The sequence below is a fragment of the Lissotriton helveticus genome, chromosome 6 (genome assembly GCF_964261635.1).
Source record: "Lissotriton helveticus chromosome 6, aLisHel1.1, whole genome shotgun sequence".
NCBI classification, from domain to species: Eukaryota; Metazoa; Chordata; class Amphibia; order Caudata; family Salamandridae; genus Lissotriton; species Lissotriton helveticus.
In genome coordinates, this window is record NC_136067.1 from 211633634 (window position 1) to 211653867 (window position 20234).

The 20234-nt window shown below is 46.6% G+C and overlaps 1 protein-coding gene across 1 annotated transcript in view; it reads right to left on the reverse strand.

Moving 5' to 3' along the window:
• LOC144762433 (opsin-5-like) overlaps positions 1 to 20234 on the reverse strand; it is a 330284-nt gene that overhangs the window by 54377 nt on the left and 255673 nt on the right. The window contains exon 3 of the mRNA XM_078647613.1: positions 3955 to 4286. Within this exon, the coding sequence (XP_078503739.1) occupies positions 3955 to 4286 (332 nt within the window). The remainder of the gene's footprint in view (positions 1 to 3954; positions 4287 to 20234) is intronic.

Sequence of the window (20234 nt, forward strand, 5' to 3'; positions counted from 1 at the left end):
ATGGGTGTTGTAATCACCCCATTCAATATTGTTAATTTCAATTCAGTGCTTAATTTGTAAAAACAAATAGTGCCAGGGCTCTCGTCATGGGGCCACTGCAGCTTGCATCACACATTGCCACTTCCATGCTGCTAATGACAGTACCTACACAACTACTAACCATCCCACTCCTACAAATGTGACATTCGGACTATTTCACGCCCCCAAAGCTATAAGAATGGTTTGTATAGTAGTTAATCATCATTTTTAATGTATATTGAATTAATAATTAACTGCTGTTGTGGTCATCTCTAAATTTGTGAGACAGCGCCACCTTGTGACAGACTGCCATAAGCGCCGGTGTTAAGAAACCACTGTAATTTCATCGACCTCAAGAGAGGCATTCTCCACCCCCCTGTGACTGATACATCACTGCACCCACCAGGCTGTCTAACCATCTGAAGTTAATCAAGAGAGATACTCATGCCTGCTCTTTACTTCATTCTCTTTTACTGCCAGAAATATTTTTAGGTCGAGCATTCAGACCTCTTGTATATACTTTAGTATATACTTATTATATAGTTATATGGACTTTGTGGGCTCTGGAGATAAGCCCTAGGACTGGTCTGCTTCCACTTAGGGACTTTTTTTCCGTTCAACTGCCTCTATTCAACTGTCATGATAGAAAACGACCAGCAGAGGTCAGAAAAATACCAGAATTGCCTTCTGCTGAGGAACTTTCTTTTTTTAATTGTTATGGCAACTGCCTCTATTTAACTTTCTTGATAGAGCACGACCAGCAGAGGCCAGTAAAATACCAGTCACTTTAGCATTCTCTAGATTCCAGTCCATAGAAATAGTCTTCCACAAGCACCCGTAGATAAAAAAAAAATCAAATTGTGTATTTTAGTGATATGACCACCGAAGGCCGTGATTTTATATTAAAAACAGCGCTTTGGACTATACCATTTCCCCCTAAAAAGGCAATATTTCTCCATGTGTTCCCATACCTGGCATGTCATGCAGTTTGGTGCGTACTTTCCCTCCATGTTAAAGAACAGTAGATGTTTCAGCACCCAGGCTAATGTGCTGCATTACTTAATACGTATAAGGTCCCAAAGGCAAGACTGATTGCATTGCAAATGCTTGTTTACTTGAAGCAATAATCTAAAGCCATTTTACGATATGGCCATTTTAAATATTGTTGTTTTAAAGAACTATTGACTTTCCCACATAAGGACACTTTGTTAAAACTTCTTGCCAGGTTGGGTTTCCAGTGTAATTCTGCGCCCCTGAACACCATCTGTTTCTAGTGCAAGACTGGTACTAGTTTCCTTGGTCAGCAAAGGGGATGCTTTTTTTCTGGAAATAGCTGTAAAGTGGGTCGTCTGGGGGTTACTGATCTTGTGACAGTTGGTTCTGGTGGCCTACCTCTTCCACAGCATCGTGTGGCTCCCCTCGTGGCCCAGTGAAGTAGGCATGATGGGCAAATCAGACTCCATGCCCAGTCATTCTCTGGGGTCTCTGCTTACGGCGCTACTCATATAGGATTGTTATGGTACTTTTTGTGCAAGAGTAGGATACTGGCATGTATTGATTTGGAATGTAAAATGTGTGTAGGGTGTCATGTCCCTAACAAGACTCAGATACCAGAAACCTGCTGTACGATGACGGCGAGCAGATGGTAAATCAGGCACGGAAACTTGCAGCCTAGAATGGAAAAGAGTGCTTGTTCCCAGAAATCTCAGCCACACAGCCTCCATTAAAACAATCATCAAGTGAAAAGAAAGTCGTCCTGTGTTCTTTTCCAAGGTCTACATTGCCACCAGTTCCTGTTCCACAGACATTTTTCAGATAATTTTAAGATTTCTGAAAGAAGCACCACAACCTTTCATCAACATTCAGGAGGGCCCTTGTCACGGCCAGAATGGGAGCACAAAGCAGCCCTGGCATGTTTGTCGGACCAACCCGGCGGGGGTGGAGAGGGCAAGTGTGAAGCACTGCTGCTTTCGCTGCAAAACCGGCCCCCAGTTACAAAACCAGCCTCCACTGCTGCAAAACTGGCCCCCACCCATCCAGCTTCCTGGGGAAATGCCAGATGCCCACTATGGCCAGTCCAGCCCTGGCCCTCGTAGGCAGCAGCCTGGAAATGTGTTCGCACAATCCTGATGGCTACACAGTCCCTTTAGCAACAAACACAGGGAGGTTGCTGGTGAGCACAAGGGGCTTCTGAAAATGTACCTCCATAGCTCTTCTCTCTGATGGGTGTACCTTGATGTATATAATGCCTGCACCTGATCCCTGGAGCTCATCTGCTGCATGTCTGAGAGGGCTACTTTAATCAGTTACCATTGTAATGTGGAAATGTCCACATCTACGATATGCCCATGGTTGATCAAAAACATGAAAGGCAGCTCACTGCGCCATTGACTGAAGCAGGCTTGCCTAAACAAATCAACTACTCGAGACTCTGATCTATATCTCCTGTCTGTATGGTGAGTGTGCTGTGTATGTTCCTTTTGTTGTGTGGTAATATGAAGTCATGCCAGCCACTAATGCTACCTATAGCAAGACCTACCAAAGAGGAGCATGCTTCATTAGTTCATTGAGGAAATAAAGTCTTACATGGAGGGTCTTATTTGTGGGATTTGGCCGTCGGGCAGTTCAGCAAGACATCTTGCTGCGCTGTCCTATGCGAAAGTGAAAGGGCAGGAATACACTGAGTACACTGTATTTAAGCAATACTGTGCATTCCTGTCCTTTCCCCCTGTGCTGGCGCTGTTATGGAAGCCTAGCACCAATGTAGGCACTCTTGCGCCATGGTGCAAGGGTGCCTCCGTTGCATGCAGGATTGTTTTTGTGCAAGAAGGGGCAGATGCAAAGAGGGAAAAACCAAGAGAAATAAATATATTTTTCCTTGTTATGCCTCAGCTCGGGAGATGTACCGATTTGCCACTTCCCTAGGTTCATATCACTTTGTAAATCTGGGACAGTGACAAATTCCATGGGTGTTGCTTGAGAAAACAAACCGGAAAGCCTATGGAACGTCTTTCCGGTACAGAGTAAGGCAACTCAGCAATTTGCTCTGCGTCACCTTACTAATGATTTGTGAGGCCACCTAAACTACACAAGGTGCTTTGTGTCGCTCCATAAATCGAAATGCTTCATGCATATACCACTTTACGTGGAACTTGTGGTGGCTGGCATGTATTTAGAGTGGTGGGGTGGGCAAAATACAGGTGGTAGTAAAATATTTTAAAAAAAATGCTACTTACCTTTCTGAATTGCCTCATGACATCCTCCTCCCTGGGGTGTCTTCTCTTCTCGAAGCTTGCGACCCAGGAAACAGCACTACCCAATCCTGGCGCTGCTCTCATGCTGTTAAACAGCATGAGAGAAGTGTCAGCATTGGAGGGAGCAGCCTCTCTCAGCGCTCTTAAGAGCACGCGAGGCCTCTTATTTTTCTAACCTATCTGTCTAAGACATCTAGCTTAGAGAAGTTAAAAATGTGCATGTCTGGCTGGCCGTTGCAAGATGGCCGGCAAAAGGGGCATGCACCCTTTAAACATAAGTGCACGACTCCCTACTATCGCTCAGCAGCAATTCCCCTGCCCCGTCCTCACCCTTGGTTGCTGAGAAATAATATGGTAATAAATAAAGTTTAGAACCACTTTATTTTTCAGCTGCTCTGGGGCATTTTTCTATGGGGCGACGCTACTTCGCTCTCGCTCCTCCATGATGTAAAAGTGATGCAGGGCACTCATAAATAAGCCCTTATTTTTTTCCCGGTGCAAGATGCAGTTATACCATATACAAATATTCTACTTATGCACAACACATAAGAACCCATTGAAAAGAGCACAGCATCACAGTCTCAAATAAAAAAAATTCTGTAAAATGAACAAGATGAAGGTAATATTTCCGTAAGTTTTTACAATAATTGGCATGCACGACCTGGCGATCACCTGCACTCACCAGAGTGAGTTTGCGCTCCATCTTGGCTGAGTTTGTGATCCTCTCGCAGTTCTGGATGCCCTGATAGACTTTATGCAGCTTCCAGGCTATGGCGGAGTAACACAGCACAATAGTCCCGGCGGGCAGGATGGTGCAGAGGACGAACAGGCAGCAGATGAATGACGAATCACTGACCGAGTTCTGCGATTCATCCCAAGCTACTGTACAAGAGGTGCCAAAGGGCTCGGGCCCGTAGTGGCCCCAGCCCAGTAGAGGCATGATCGCCCATGCCAATGAATAGAGCCAAATGAAAGTTATCGAAATGCAAATGATGTTCTTTTTGATTTTACAATCTGAAAAAACACAAAACCAGAATTAGTAAATGGCATCCAGGAGCAAAACGTTAGCGACTCTAGTTAATCAAACGCAATTAAATAGATTATTTGAACGTGTACATTTAGGTCACACTCTAAATGCACGTTTGCAATTCACAAAAAGTGGATTTACACTTGTAATGGGATGCACTCACACAGAATATTTTCCCATTATGCTGTGAGGATGTCTCCTACTATGTGCAGGGATTGGGTCTTCTACCCTAAGGATGGGCTGAAAATGAGTTCCATTTAAAGGCATGGGCAAAGTGGGCAAGTGCCCAGGTTTCCATCTTCCAAGGGGCCCTCTGCCTAAAGTAGCAGGCTAGTTGCATGCACTGATAATCACTCAAGGGTAACTGTTCCTAAAGAAACGTAGAAGCTGGCCAATGCGGTCGCTAGAAGAAGTCGTGAGTAAAACTTAGCTCACAAAAAAGGTTGGAAACGAAACACTGTGGAGGTGGGGCAATTTCTCCTTTTGGTAAAAGTGCCCTCACACACCCATGCGCATGTCATGCTTCATCATCGGCCATTGCTCCTCGTGTGGGTGGCGCTGCAGCCCCCCACGGGCCCAGCGAGAGGGCTCTTTGTCGGAGTTCTTTTTAGAGTAACGCCGCAGTTGTGAGTACGGGTGTATGTATGTGTGGGGGTGTTTGTGAGTGAATTAAAATTTCCATGCTGGTACCCTAAAAAACATTTATTCAAGTGTCCGAGTGGTAAGGTTAAAATGGATGATAAGGAAGGCCTCTAATTCAACATGGTACGAATAAGGTCTTGAATTAACTGAAATTTGCTAATAAATTCAATGTTATTCGATTAAGTACCTTAAAATGTACCTTGCCCAGGGCCTGAAAAATCCTTCGAGTGGCACTGCTGGAAGGTTGAGATCCGGCTCAGATTCGTGAGTTTGTGGTTTCATATGCATTTGTCGAATCGTGAATCCCATCCTGGCAACAGACGCAGATATACTCATGTAATAGACAGGAGTAAATCCATTTCAAGGGTGGAAATGAGAACAGAACACCCTAAACACAGGTTGTGGGACTCGGTTTCTGCCTCTCTAGGGCCCATAAAGACTCGTAAGGTTACGCATAGTTTTAGAATACTTAATACAATACATCAATAAATAAATAACTTAATGAATCAATAAATAATTAAACATGCACGGGGCTGAATCTTCACATGACAGGTGTGGATTTAGCTTTTCTATTTTTCTATAAAAAGGAGTACATCATTGGCCCGTAAACAAGAGCTGATGTACAGACGTTTATGTGGTGTAAGGTTATCAAAAGTGCTTGTAATTCCTAGTAGTTCCAAGACCTTAATGCAGCACGAGACCAAGGGCCTTCAGACAATCATGAATCATCCCCAAGTGCAATAATGAATGTAAGCCACGTGTAATTAAACTGGGTAGGGTAATAAAACTGGGTAGTGTGTAAAAAGCCACACTCACCAGACACAGGATTCTTGTATTCAACAGGGCGTAGTGAATGGTAAAAGGACATGTGAGCTTGAAAAAACAAAACTGTGATTTTCCTATATTTCTGCAAATCAAATTCATAATGTCCAAAAAGGAAATTGTTGCAATTAGCTTTTCAGTTCAAAATATATTATCTTTCTAAAATGTATGATGTCAACATAGGCTATTTACGTTACATCCCTGTTTGCATGGCATGTCAAAACATCGGGTCTAATAATCCCAGGCTTTCCGTCATCACACTGAATGTGCTACATCCACTAACGAACAATAGTCAATAATTATTTATACTTTTAATTTTAAAAGCAGTGTTACAAGTTTCCAGAATGCGTATGCGGCAGAGTTACAAGGGGAGTGAGTGGTGGCTCTCCCTTTCTCTGCCTAGCCATAGATCTAGGGGACCAGGTGCCCTCTCCACCAAGGGCATCATGATGCCAGTGGGAAGTACCACGCACAGCCAGAGATGTCTCCAAACTTTTGCTTATTTCGGCACTCAGATGGGCATTTGTACGGTGGTTATTAAACCATGAACCAGGGGCGGCTGGTGACATTTGAAAGTGGTGAGGTGTAAACTAATTTGCATATTGCACCGCAGCGAGCGCAGCGAGCGAGCGAGCCCGAACCACCTTGCATCCATCCATACATCATTCATGCATCCACTCATCCATCCACCCACCCACCCATCCTGCATCCATACATCATTCATTCATGCATCCACCCATCCATCCATCCATCCATCCACCCACCCATCCTGCATCCATACATCATTCATTCATGCATTCACCCATCCATCCACCCATCCATCCTGCATCCATCATTCATTCATGCATCCACCCACCCATCCTGCATCCATCATTCATTCATCCACCCATCCATCCATCCACCCATCCATCATCCATCCTGCATCCATTCCTTCATCCATTCATCTATTCACCCATCCATTCATCCATCCATCCTGCTTCCATCATTCATTCATGCACCCATCCATCCATCCACCCACCCACCCATCCTGCATCCATACATCATTCATTCATGCATCCACCCATCCATCCATCCATCCACCCATCCATCCTGCATCCATCATTCATTCATCCACCCATCCATCCACCCATCCATCATCCATCCTGCATCCATTCCTGCATCCATTCATCCATTCACCCATCCATCCATCCAGCATCCATCATTCCTTCATCCACCCATCCATCCATCCATCCACCCATTCATCATCCATCATGCATCCATTCCTGCATCCATTCATCCATTCACCCATCCATCCATTCATCCATCCATCCTGCATCCATCATTTTCATCCACCATCCACCCATTCATCATCCATCCTGCATCCATTCCTGCATCCATTCATCCATTCACCCATCCATCCATCCATCCATTCATCCATCCATCCTGCATCCATCATTCCTTCATCCACCCATCCATCCATCCACCCATCCATCATCCATCCTGCATCCATTCCTGCATCCATCCATTCATCCATTCATCCATCCATCCTGCATCCATCATTCATTCATGCACCCATCCATCCATCCACCCACCCTGCATCCATACATCATTCATTCATGCATCCACCCATCCATCCACCCATCCTGCATCCATCATTCATTCATCCACCCATCCACCCTCCATCCATTCCTGCATCCATTCACCCATCTATCCATCCACCCATCCATCCTGCATCCATCATTCATTCATCCACCCATCCACCATCCATCCTGCATCCATTCCTGCATCCATTCCTGCATCCATTCACCCATCCATTCATCCATCCATCCATCCTGCATCCATCATTCATGCATGCATCCACCCATCCATCCTGCATCCATCATTGGAACACTCATACCGTGTAGATTTTTCTGCGTGCTGAGCCAGAGCCAATGATAGTGAACCAGACACAAAATATAATTGTTGATCCGTGTTTTTTAAAAATTAGTTTGTATACCCATCTTGATTGAATGTAAAGCGCTCTGATATCGGCAAGATCTTGTTTACGACTTTTAGTGTGCACCTGCACCTCTGCTCTGCGTGGTGCAGCATTAGCCCATTCAACCACCTTGGCCTCGAGCTTGCTTTGTCGCCCCACCTGCTTACCCCTCACTCAGATGTACGATCTCGTTCAGTGTGGAATCGTCTGGCGACAGATGCCTCTCCTCGCGGCCTGCATGACTCGTGGATACTGGGTTCGCGCGGGGGGGGGGGGGGGGGGGGGGGGCGGTGTGGGGATTAATTTTATGAATGCAACAAAAAAATAAACTTACCAGGCATCTCCATTCTCCTCCAGTCCCGCGTCGCACTAACTTCTGCCCGCTCTTTTCTTTTGCAATGCTAACTGCCAAATCAGGAGACTGGATGCGCAGGGTGTCGGCTAACTCTTGTTTACTTACTCTAAATCCTGCCACTTGATAGGGCACGGGGCGACTTTGCAAAAAACGCGTCACCGCCCGAGCAGGATCCTATCTCCAGACGCTTGCACCACATTAGGCATGCGCAGCATGCCTAATGGTTTGTGAATGTGAGTGAGGGGCGACGCTCCTCACTCACATGCGCAGACTGACCATCTTCTGGACTCCTCGCCTGCGTGTGCTGTGCCTTGACACATGCGCACTTTCACGGAAATGTAAACAGACAAATTCGTCTGCTTACATTCCGGTTGCCCAAACTGCAGTGAGACGTTTCTTTTGTAGGGCGCTGCCCCGTTGCCCCTATGGACCAGCCGCCACTGCCATGAACATTATTATGTGTCCCACCCTCATATGATGCCAGACGGGTATTGTACCATCATCACTTCTCTGGCGGCATTCATATTCTACATGGTCTCTGGAACTGTGAAATCTTGGATGTCTCAGATATACTGAATTATGGATTTTTTTTTATTTTAGCCCTTATGAAGTTCAATCAACTTATGAACGAAACGTGTTGGCTGGAGATGCTCTGTTTATATTATCTAAATAAAGCTTGATGAATCGAATGGAACTTTGACTAGACTTGTTATCAGCACACTAGAGAATGTGTGTATTGTCTGTAGTGCACCACTTCATTGATTCTACAGCCAGAGATGTCAACTGATACCATGGCGGAAAGAAGAAATTGTGGCTACATTATCTACATAGGAAGCCTAACACTTGAAGGACAGCATGCAGCGCTTTACAAAACATCAGGAACCTATCATTTCACACTCACTGGTCCTTCCTGAAATTTTGAATGGTAGTTTTTCAGACAACACCCACAAAACTCCTGCTCACTTTAGGACATGCGAGGGGTGTGGAAAGCACTACATACAATACAGGAAATACAATCACAGCTTGCACACATGCTTAGGGACAGAGCATTATTAATAAGTATAAATACTGACAAAAGTTTCACTAATTAGGATCTGTAAATACAGTATTTACAGGATCTATAAATACTGTGTGCCCAATTTGCATACAGTAAAAAAATTGAAAACATTTGTATATTTATAAAAAATCAAAGATTTCCAAAACACTTCGGGGGTTAAGCAAGGAAATGTATCCAAATTTAATTTTCCTTCTCCACTGCACAAACTCCTGCAGATTAGATGAAAGCTTGGCAATTCATAAGATGAAATGCTGTGCAATGTGCATTTGCACATTAATCAATTTTCCTGTTTGTTCACAGTTTGAACTTGGAGTGGCTGGTAATCTTTTGTACCCAAATTACAGACTTGTTTTATCATCTTATAAATGAATTGTAGATCTCACACGCACCAATAGGGTCTCTTGGCGCTAAGAAGAAGCAGAGAAAAGACAAGTCACGGTATTATGCCTAAGGGAGTATTAGTGAAACACCCAGGTCTTCAGCTGTTTTCATAATGCAGGCAGATGGGAGATGCTTCTCAGCTCCAAGAGAAGCCCTTTCCAGAGTGCTGGAGCAAGGATAAAGAAGGACCATCCACCTGCTTCTCCTTGCTTTTGTAGAAGAGGTGTGTGCGGTAACTGGGATGGATATAACCAGTGAACATTATATCTTCCATCTGTCCGACTCCAGGATGCTCCCCTGTGGACACCGATGCTCTTGGTCACATCTTTATACTTGGTACTACATTATTATGTTCAATTGACAAACATATCTTCAGACACTGATTTTAGTATGCAGAACCTGATTTACGTGTTCAGATCGCTGTTTGTGCACCTCTTTTGAACATAGATGTGCAAACTCTTTAATGGCCATATGTGAATATGCATGTCTGTTAATTGAGGAGTAGACTTGTTGTAAGCAGGCAAGGCTTTGTCTGGAATGCACACTGCAGCACTGAACAAGCAATATTTCACTATATTGTAAACAAAAAGAAGCTGAGCCTTGCCTTTTCACAGCATCTTTCACAGATATGCATATAGTGCATGCCTATTACTAATTATGTAAAGATGGAGCATGCTGGGCTCTTCTAGGTTGAGCCCCATATTATATAAATGAGAACAATTAAAACATAATTTTTTTGCTTCACGCCCTAGTTTCTTGGCAGCCAAGAAGGGTGTGACGCCACATTTCTAGAGATTTTCCCAGTGCAAACTTATTACCGCTCAGGACACGTGTAGTGGCCTAAAATTACGTGACTGCATTATTGTGCTAAAAAGAATGAATGTTTAACTTGCAGTAATCTTTAACCACCAACCAAATTCAAACACCGTAAGCTCAATTGCAGACCACAAGGGTGTATTCACTAAAAAATAAATCCAAATTGAAATTATCACACACCTAAATTTCAAGTGAGTCACAATTGGTGACTCAGGCAAGAGAGAAAAATGCACCTATCACTGTTCCCGTTAGACCTGGCATCGTTTGGCATGGTCTCCCGAGACATTTTGGCTTCTGACCTCCTGTTTGGACCTTGTTTTGCTGGCTTGGGACTTTAAGTGCTTTGACACTGCCATTCAGTGCCAAAGCACTGTGCTTGTCATATAAATACTGGTGACTGGTGTATACAGACTGGTGTGCACATGATTGGCTACACAGCTACATCTGTGCATCACTGATAGATGGCCATGAACTAGGGGCACTCAAGGGAAACTGCAGACCTCTGGTTCTGAGGGCCCTTCCTGGGATGGATAAGAGGGGTTGGAATTGGCACCTGCATTCCAAAGAGTAGGGTCCTGGCCCTAATAAAGATATTGATCAAGTGTCCCAGGGTAGGATGGCAGATAGGACTACATTTGGAGGGGGCTGTGTATTTCAAAGGTGCCATTTCGAACTGATCACATCTTCAAAAGCCATCGTGCATATTACTACTGGGGTTCTGTCCTCAGGAGTTTAGAGACGCGTTTGGGATTGGAACAATTCTATGCTGGTTCGAGTCTGGGACATCAACAAGAAAAGCCTTTGGGGCAGGGGGTGACTGCAACAAGATTATCCCCAGACTTGTGGTGGCCTGGCGCTTGTTGTGCTCCAGGAAGGGGACTATCACTTGGTGGATCTTTGCCTCTATGTTAATGGTCTACAGTCAATCAGCTCCTGTCATGGCCCGGGGGCCCTAAGCACTCTCCAAGGGCGATTTGGCTGTCCTCCTGACCATGAAATCCCAGGAATAGAATTTATCTCCCCGTTTTCACGAGATAGTAAGGACCGCGCTGGGTAGAAGTTATCATCGGTGGATCAAGGACCTTCCTAACGTATGGAGTAATCACACTGTGAAGAAGAGTGTGCTCTTTAAGATCAGAGGACCACCTGGGGTGGAGTTTGAAGAGTTGCTGGGGAAGTTGTAGAGTATGAAGGATCTGAGCTTCCAACCCGAAACCTGGGTTAGCTCGCACATTGTATCATTGTGGTGTCCGAGGGGTTTTGGGGGAAATTTGCTGAGTCAGCGGTACCTGAGCCGTAAGCCTGTACTGTCTCCGACCTCCATATCTGGAGGATGACAGTGCCTGACATTGCGGCCTCAGTCTGAGGTCGCCGGCTCTCCCTCCTGGACCCACGCCACAAGGTATTCTGTTGTTGATAACATCGTGACTTGACCCGAGTGATCTCGTTGTGCCGTCTGTGCCCCCTCTGCAGGCTGCCTGGACCAACTGTGGCTAGCTCCTCCACCTGGGTGGAAACATTTCTCCAATTTGAAGCGAACCAGCTTCCAGCATCACAATCTTTTGCCTACGGGGAAGGTGGGGGGATTGGTGATCATGCACTCGTAAAGGTATCGTGGGGTGCCTTGATGGCCTAATACAGACTGATGAAACAAAGTAACTGTTTCCTTAGGCTTAGGTGGTCCTAATCAAAGTGTCGCCAGCAGGTACAAGTGTATCACTGGGTAGTGTAGTTTGAGTGACTGCAGGGCTGGTGCATGAGGCGTAGGGGAGAACCGTGACTTCTTAACCATTACAAACTGTGAGGGGTATGCAATATTGGGATATGTCATGTTTTATGCTAATGTGGTAGCAGGAAAGTGGAATACCTCTGAACAAGCCTGCATATATGTTCTGTTGTTTTTATGTGGGAGGGATAGCTTGGATCGTGACTACCTCTGGAAAGTATAAACATGTGTTTATGTTGCTTTTGAAGCTGAGGTTTTAATGGGGCACATGATTGCCTATGACTGGTACATATAGGTTCATTCCATTCTGCTACTAATGGGAGAGATCAACACTTGCATATAACTGTAAAGCATATATAAGATGTGTATGTTGTTTTGAATTCAATGTGTTTGCAATACAAAGACCAGTGTTTTATACATACAATGTGGAGTCTTTTTGTAGTGTACTCTGTGTGTTGCGAGGGCAGTACTGTGCCAATACTTTACACTTTGACCCTTAGGATAAGCCTCACTGCTCTGCCCCAAGTTACCAAAGGGTGAGCACAGGCTATCTTATGAGTTTATCTTACTCATCCAATCTGGGACAGTGGATTCTGTCTGGCTTCAATGCATCCCAGCCAGCCATAAACCACCAGGTCTAACAGTCCCCATAAAAACAAAAAGTAATCATATAAAATGTGTAGGAGAGTAGGGTCTGCAATCCTATGATCACCCAGATTTTTGCTTTTTTTGCTGCACTGGTTTACGACTTTCCCTGGCTGTGGGCCTGCTAATCAGACCCACAGCCTAGCTGTTCTCTCTATCCAAATTGTACTTAGGTACTGAATTGGCACTGGGCCCTCTCCAAGTCCCTGTACCCAGGGCTGAGGTGCACCCAGAAGTCTCCCAGGGGCTGAAGCATGTATTATTCCACCCCTGGATTGACTAACTAAAACTGACACAACTGGCTGCACGACAGCTGGGGCAAGGTGGTGTACTCACCCTTTGCTTTAGATATAGTATACCTATATCTAACCCTAAAAATGGACACACAGATCTCCTATCAGTCACTCCTATAGCAGGCCTTAACAATCCTGAAGGCAGAGTGCTTGGAATCGTGTGAGATGGTGCTCTAGCATGAGCTGAGCCTGTCTGCGGCTTTCGGGATCCATCCCTTAGCCGTTTCCATGATATCGCATACCATATACTCTTAAGTGCATTATAATCCTCGCGGTTATGTGCCAACTCTGGTATCGCTTTATCAAAACATGTCGAGTAAGGTGTCATACGAATTGGAATACTAACCCCTCGTCAATTCTGGCGACGGGGTTAGCATTCCACCCTTCTAGAGGGACACGACATGCCTGTAACCTATAACCCGGTTAAAAGTCAGACAGAGCCTTAGCATCCACAAAATGGATGCTGCCACCGAGACACAAGTCTGCCCTCCTGCTGCTGGGAGTCCTCCCAGAGCAGGAGATAAGGACAAAGGGTTTCCTGCCAGGGGCGGTGCCAGCACCGTCCCAGACAGGGTTTTGTGTATTGTAGGTAGGCAGGGCTTTAGAGGAAGGTGACTGCACGTGGCACCCCGGTGCTCACTGTGCATAGGCTGGCTGGAACCAGTTCCAGGGTCACTCCAGACCCTGTGCTGGGGAAAAGCCCGCCAAGGAAGTGGGTGTAACCACCCCCCTCCTAGTCCCACCCCTAGGGCAGGACTTAGTCGCGTGCCAGCCCCTTTTTACAGGATAAAGGTAGGAACTGGCCCCCTTCCAAATCAGATCATCTTTGAATCCTGAAACTACTTTCTGCGAAAGGAACTCAAGACTTCTTCCTAAGATTTCTCCCTTGTGACTAAGGAGTAGTCACCCTGCATCCGCAGGCACCATCTAAGAACACTGCGGTCTGCTGCAAGTCCTTCCTCCGGAATCCGACTGCCCAGCTCGACGAGAACCGGCTTCCCTGGCACCTCTGACCTCTACCCACCTCTACAGCCCAGCTGAGAACCGTGGGTGCGACGAGACCTCAAGGGACCGGCCATCTGCAAGACTGCACGACTTCTTTCCAGCAAGCCCGCCGAGTGAATTCCTGGTGAGTGCTTTGGGGTCCGAGAAGCCCCGACTCTGAGCAGCTCCAGCTCCGAAGTGCAGCCCCCCAGCATCTCCACGATCTGCGTGGGGCCCTTCTGCTTTCCGCTGCTCACCGCGTTGTTTGGCTACTAGCCCGTTGGCTTGTGGCCTTCCTGACGACGCCCGACGACATTTCTGCTGCTGGTCTGGTTGCTCCAGACTGGCCCTTGCTCCCTTCCAGAAGAGGAGCACCCCGGACCCTCCTGGTCCACTCAAGACGCCATTTTGAGTCCACCGCGTGGGCTTGAATTAGCCAAGGCTTGTTGCCCACTCCTGGGTAACTTCGACGCCGACGACTTCATCCTTCGTGGGACAGCTCGCACCTCCATCCTGGTCGCCGACAACGCCTCCTGGTCCGAGAGACTGCAGAGCCCAGCAGCGCCCACTCACCTGACTGCGGTGACTTCGCGCGGTGCCATCCTGGTGCCCACTTAATCACTGGCTAGTGATTCAAGAACTTGGTCCCCTCTGCTTTCAGGTTTCTTCTTCCTTGATCCAGGCTTGGATCCATCGAACTTTTCTTCACTGGTCGCCTGCCAGCAACTTCTTCCTTCCAGGCTCCTGGTCCGGCAACGAGATCCCCGACGTCTTTTCAGACCTATGCAGCTGCAGCCCCTGGGCTAGGTAACTTCGGCACTCCGGTGTCCCAGCATAGCCTCACTATCCAAGGGTCAGGATCCACTGTCGTTTTCTCCCTACCAGGTCGGGTTCGCCCGTGAACACTAACTTTGTGAATTCTAGCTTCCATAGACTTTGTCCCGCATCCCGCGTGAGAGTGCACACTCTGCACCCGAGTCCCCTGGGCCTCCTAGTAGTAATCTAACGATTCCCTAGTCCAGTCCTAGCGATTCCAAAGCCTATTAGAACTGTTACTTACCTGCTAGTAATTCGCATTCCACTTTTAGCGTATAGGGTTTTTCGTGCCCCTCGGGCATTTGTGTAACGTGCTAACTTAAAAGTATTTTCGTAAGAGTTTTGTTGTGTGCTTAGCTCCCTGTCTCATAAAGAGCCAGGGTAGTCTTGTTATAAATAAATACACTGTTTATTTTCATAACAACTTGTGTGGTGTCCTTTCACTGGGTGTTCAAGGGGTAATGTGATGGTAAAACAGCTGGCTTAACACGCCCTCTAGAGTCTTAGCCTTAGACTGCTCGTATCCATGCTACTAGGATAGCTGGTCTATAAGGTTGACTTACAACCAATCATCAATAAGGGTTGTTTGGACTGATATATAGTGATCACTAGAATAGTGAGCACTGCACAGCAGGCCAACTTCTCACATTGGTGAGCAGCGGTTGGGATTTGAGCTTGCTGTTGTTTTACCACACATATCCTAAGAATATCTTGTGAAAGATCACATAAGTACTAAAGGTACATATAACTTAGCTTAGAATACTCTGAGTTCTACTGAACCAGCTGTTGTAGCTCCTAGGGCCTAGCACACCCTAAACTACAACTCTAGCAAGGGATCAGTAGGCAAACATATAGTGTAGGTAAGTGCACCACTTACACCTCACTAGAAAAGCATGTCGACTCAGGGGGACTCTACTGAGACTCCCCTGGTCAGTGTTGACCCTCCACAGGTCACTTCAAGATATGCAGCTCTCAGTTTCCATGAGATGAGACAGATCTGTGTCTCCAGAAAACTGAAGCAGGGGTCTAACCCCACCACTTCCTTTCTGATAGGTCTCTTAGAGACATATGATGCCAGAAAGCTTTCTCAGTTACATGAGAACATGCCAGCCTTAGAGGGAACCTCTGGGGATCCAGATCTCCACAACACTGATTCAGCAGTTGAGGAGGAGGATCAGGAGGTACTCTCTGGGGATGAGGTAGACAAGGGTCTTGAGGTAGTCAGAAGGCTAACTAGGACCAACTTAGACTTACTTGGGCTAGGATCTGGGGGACCCCCAGTACTAACCCGAAGTGGGCCTAACCTTGGAGTTAGGAGAGATAGATCTCTTTCTAGGGACTCCAATAGATCTCTGCACTCTAATGCCTCTTCTCAGGGGAGAAGGAATCCTCCACAGAGGAGAGTTACTTCCCCTCAGAGAAGGGAGCATGAGGCTAGGATGAGACAAGCTGAACTGAGGATTGAAAGGGAAGAAATTGCCCTGGCCAAAGAGAAGCTTGCCCTGGCAAGAGAGCAGCAGATGAGTGGGCTAGCTCCCACTGGTGGCAGCAATCTCCCAAGAGATAGAGAGAAGGGTTTAGATACTAAACACCTGACTAAAATAGTGCCCCCCTTTAAGCAAGGGGATGATATCCAGAAATGGATGGCTGCTCTGGAGAGGGCCTGCACTGTGCAGGGCATTCCCCAGAGTCAGTGGGCAGCTATACTGTGGCTCTCCTTTGATGGTAAAGGTAGAGATAAGCTCCTCACTACAAGAGTGGAGGATGCTAACAATTACCAGGTCCTGAAGAATACACTGGTTGATGGGTTTGGTTTAACCACTGAGCAGTACAGGTTGCTGTTCAGAGACACCCAGAAAACTCAGTCTCAGGACTGGTCTGATTTTGTGGATTGTGCCACTAAGGCTTTGGAGGGCTGGTTGCTGGGTAGCAAGGTTACAGATTACACAGGATTGTATAATCTAATGATGAGAGAACAAATTTTGAACAATTGTCAGAACCAGTTGCTGCACCAGCACCTTGTTGATTCAGATCTGACCTCTCCCCAAGAATTGGGAAAGAAGGCAGACAAATGGGTCAGGACAAGGATCAAGCAGAACCAGAACCAGAACCAGGGTGGTCAGAAGAAAGCAGACCAGAAGGGTAATGTTAAGAATGAGCAAAATGACCAGAAGTCTTCACCAGGTCCCCAACAAACCAAAGAGGGTGGGGGTCAGGCTTCCCAGAAGAAGAAGACTCAAGAAGGCCAGTCAAAAAGGTGGTGCCAGTACTGCAAAAGTAAATCTCACTGGTTTAGTGAGTGCACCAAAAGAGGAGGACAAACTCCTGCCACTACAGCTCCTAAAGCAACTGCACCCCCTAGTACAGTCAGTAGTGGTAGTGTCACTCCCAAGGCATTAGTTGGGTTAACCTTGGGTACTGAGGGGTCTGACAACTTAGTTGGCACACTCACTCAGGCTGTCCTTGTCTGTACAGGGGATATGGATATGTCCCCTGAAATAAGTCCCAATACTTTGGGCAAATACAGGCAGACACCTTTGATTAATGGCAAGATGGCTCAGGCCTATAGGGACACTTGTGCCAGTGTCACCATGGTGACACCTAACTTTGTGGACCCTGGACAGATCATGCCAGGTACTGATTTCCTGGTGACCAATGCCAGCAATGTCACTACTAGTCATAGTGTGGCAATTGTGGCTTTCTCCTGGGGTGGAGTGAAGGGACAAAAGAAAGTTGTAGTCAGTTCAGACCTCCCAGTTGATTGTTTGTTGGGCAATGATTTGGAGTCATCACAATGGTCAGAAGTGGAGCAGAGGACTCACATGGAGATGTTAGGCTTGCCAGCACATGTGCTTGCTGTGACTAGGTCACAGGCCAGAAGATGCCCCACTGAACAGGTGCTGGATCCTGAAATTATGGACCAGACGCCTTCCAAGAAGAAGAGCAGTAAGGGTAAGGCTTTGCCTTCCCCCTTGCCCCAGGTTGAGGATCAAGTCTCCGAGGAGGCTGATCTAGAAGAGCTGAGGGAAACTGAGCCTAAAGAGCTTGAACTTGATCAAGTTGAGTTTCTGGGCTCAGGGGGACCCTCCAGAGCAGACCTGGGGAAGGAACAGTTGAGCTGCCCTTCCCTTGAACCCCTCAGACAGCAGGCTGCTGCTGAGGCTGCAGGGAATGCCACAGGTGCCCACAGGGTATACTGGGAAGATGGACTCCTGTACTCTGAGTCAAGAGACCCCAAGCCTGGTGCAACCAGGAGGCTGGTCATCCCCTTGTCTCTGAGAGGTTTCCTTCTCACCTTGGCCCATAAGATTCCCCTTGCAGGTCATTTAGGTCAGACAAAGACTTGGGACAGGCTTGTCTCACACTTTCACTGGCCCCATATGAATGAGAATACCAAGGAGTTTTGTCGCTCATGTGTCACTTGCCAAGCCAGTGGTAAGTCAGGTGGCACAACAAAGGCCCCCCTCATACCACTACCTGTGGTGGGGGTTCCCTTTGAAAGAGTGGGGATTGACATTGTTGGTCCAATGGAACCCCAGACAGCATCAGGACACAAGTTTATACTGGTGGTGGTGGACCATGCCACCAGGTATCCTGAGGCTATTCCCCTTAGGACCACTACAGCCCCTGTAGTGGCAAGAGCCCTAGTTGGAGTGTTCTCCAGAGTGGGTTTCCCTAAGGAGGTCGTTTCTGACAGAGGTACAAACTTCATGTCAGGATATCTGACTGCCATGTGGAAAGAGTGTGGTGTGAACTACAAGTTCACCACACCCTATCATCCACAATGCAATGGGCTTGTTGAGAGATTCAACAGGACCCTGAAAGGGATGATTCATGGACTACCTGAAACTCTTAGGAGAAGATGGGATGTCCTGATCCCCTGCCTCTTGTTTGCTTACAGAGAGGTCCCACAGAAGGGGGTTGGCTACAGCCCTTTTGAGCTTCTGTATGGGCATCCTGTAAGAGGACCCCTGTGTTTGGTGAAGGAAGGATGGGAGAGACCTCTCAAAAAGCCTGCAACCAACATAGTGGACTATGTACTTGGTCTCCGCTCCAGGATGGCTGAGTATATGGAGAAGGCATCTAAAAACCTTGAGGCCAGCCAGGAACTTCAAAAAGCTTGGCATGACCAAAAGGCTGTACTGACTGTATACCAGCCAGGACAGAAGGTGTGGGTGCTGGAGCCAGTGGCCCCAGCAGCTCTGAAAGACAAATGGTCTGGGCCCCACACCATCATTGAGCAAAAGGGAGAGGTTACCTACTTGGTGGACCTTGGAACTCCCAGGAGCCCTCTCAGAGTGCTCCATGTTAACAGGCTCAAGGCATATGTTGACAGGAAGGACATGAGCTTGCTCATGGCCACAGATGAGGGACAGGAGGAAGAGAGTGACCCTCTCCCAGACCTGCTCACTCAGAATCCTGATGATGGGTCAGTTGATGGTGTTGTCTTTTGTGGCAGCCTCACTGAACATCAGCAACAGGATTGCAGGCAAGTTCTGCAATCCTTTCGACATATGTTCTCTCTGACACCCAGCCAAACTGATTGGTGTACCCATGATGTTGACACTGGAGACAGCCTGCCTGTCAAGAGTAAAATCTACAGACAGCCTGATCATGTTAGAGACTGCATCAAAACTGAAGTGCAGAAAATGTTGGAACTGGGAGTCATTGAGCCCTCAGATAGCCCTTGGGCTAGCCCAGTAGTTCTAGTGCCAAAGCCTCACACCCAGGGTGGTAAGAGAGAGACGAGGTTTTGCGTAGACTACAGAGGCCTCAATGCAGTCACTAAGACTGATGCCCACCCAATACCAAGAGCAGATGAGCTTATAGATAGATTGGCTTCTGCCAACTTCTTAAGCACATTTGATTTGACAGCTGGGTATTGGCAAATCAGGTTAGCTGAGGAAGCCAAACCTAAGACAGCATTTTCTACCCCTGGAGGGCATTATCAATTTGTGGTAATGCCCTTTGGACTGAAAAATGCACCTGCCACCTTCCAAAGGTTGGTGAATCAAGTCCTCACTGGGCTGGATGACTTCTGTGCAGCTTATCTTGACGATATTGCTGTCTTTAGCTCCACCTGGGAGGATCACCTGGTCCACCTGAGGAAAGTGTTAGAGGCCCTGCAAAATGTATGTAAGCAAAAATTCCCAGGCATGCACAAACGTAACTAGCGAGTACTCTTGTAGATAGAATTAGCTACAATAACATTAGACAAAACTGCTTTTTCCAATACAATTGATTTTAATTATTCAAATATTCATAAAAAATTCATATGATAAAAATGAAACCATCATTTTTTATAATGTTTAATCAAATTTTATCACTATTAGATCATGTATAATTACAATGAAGTTTGCATTGACTCTGAACATTGTAATGCATTTTTATCATATGAATTTTTTATGAATATTTGAATAATTAAAATCAATTGTATTGGA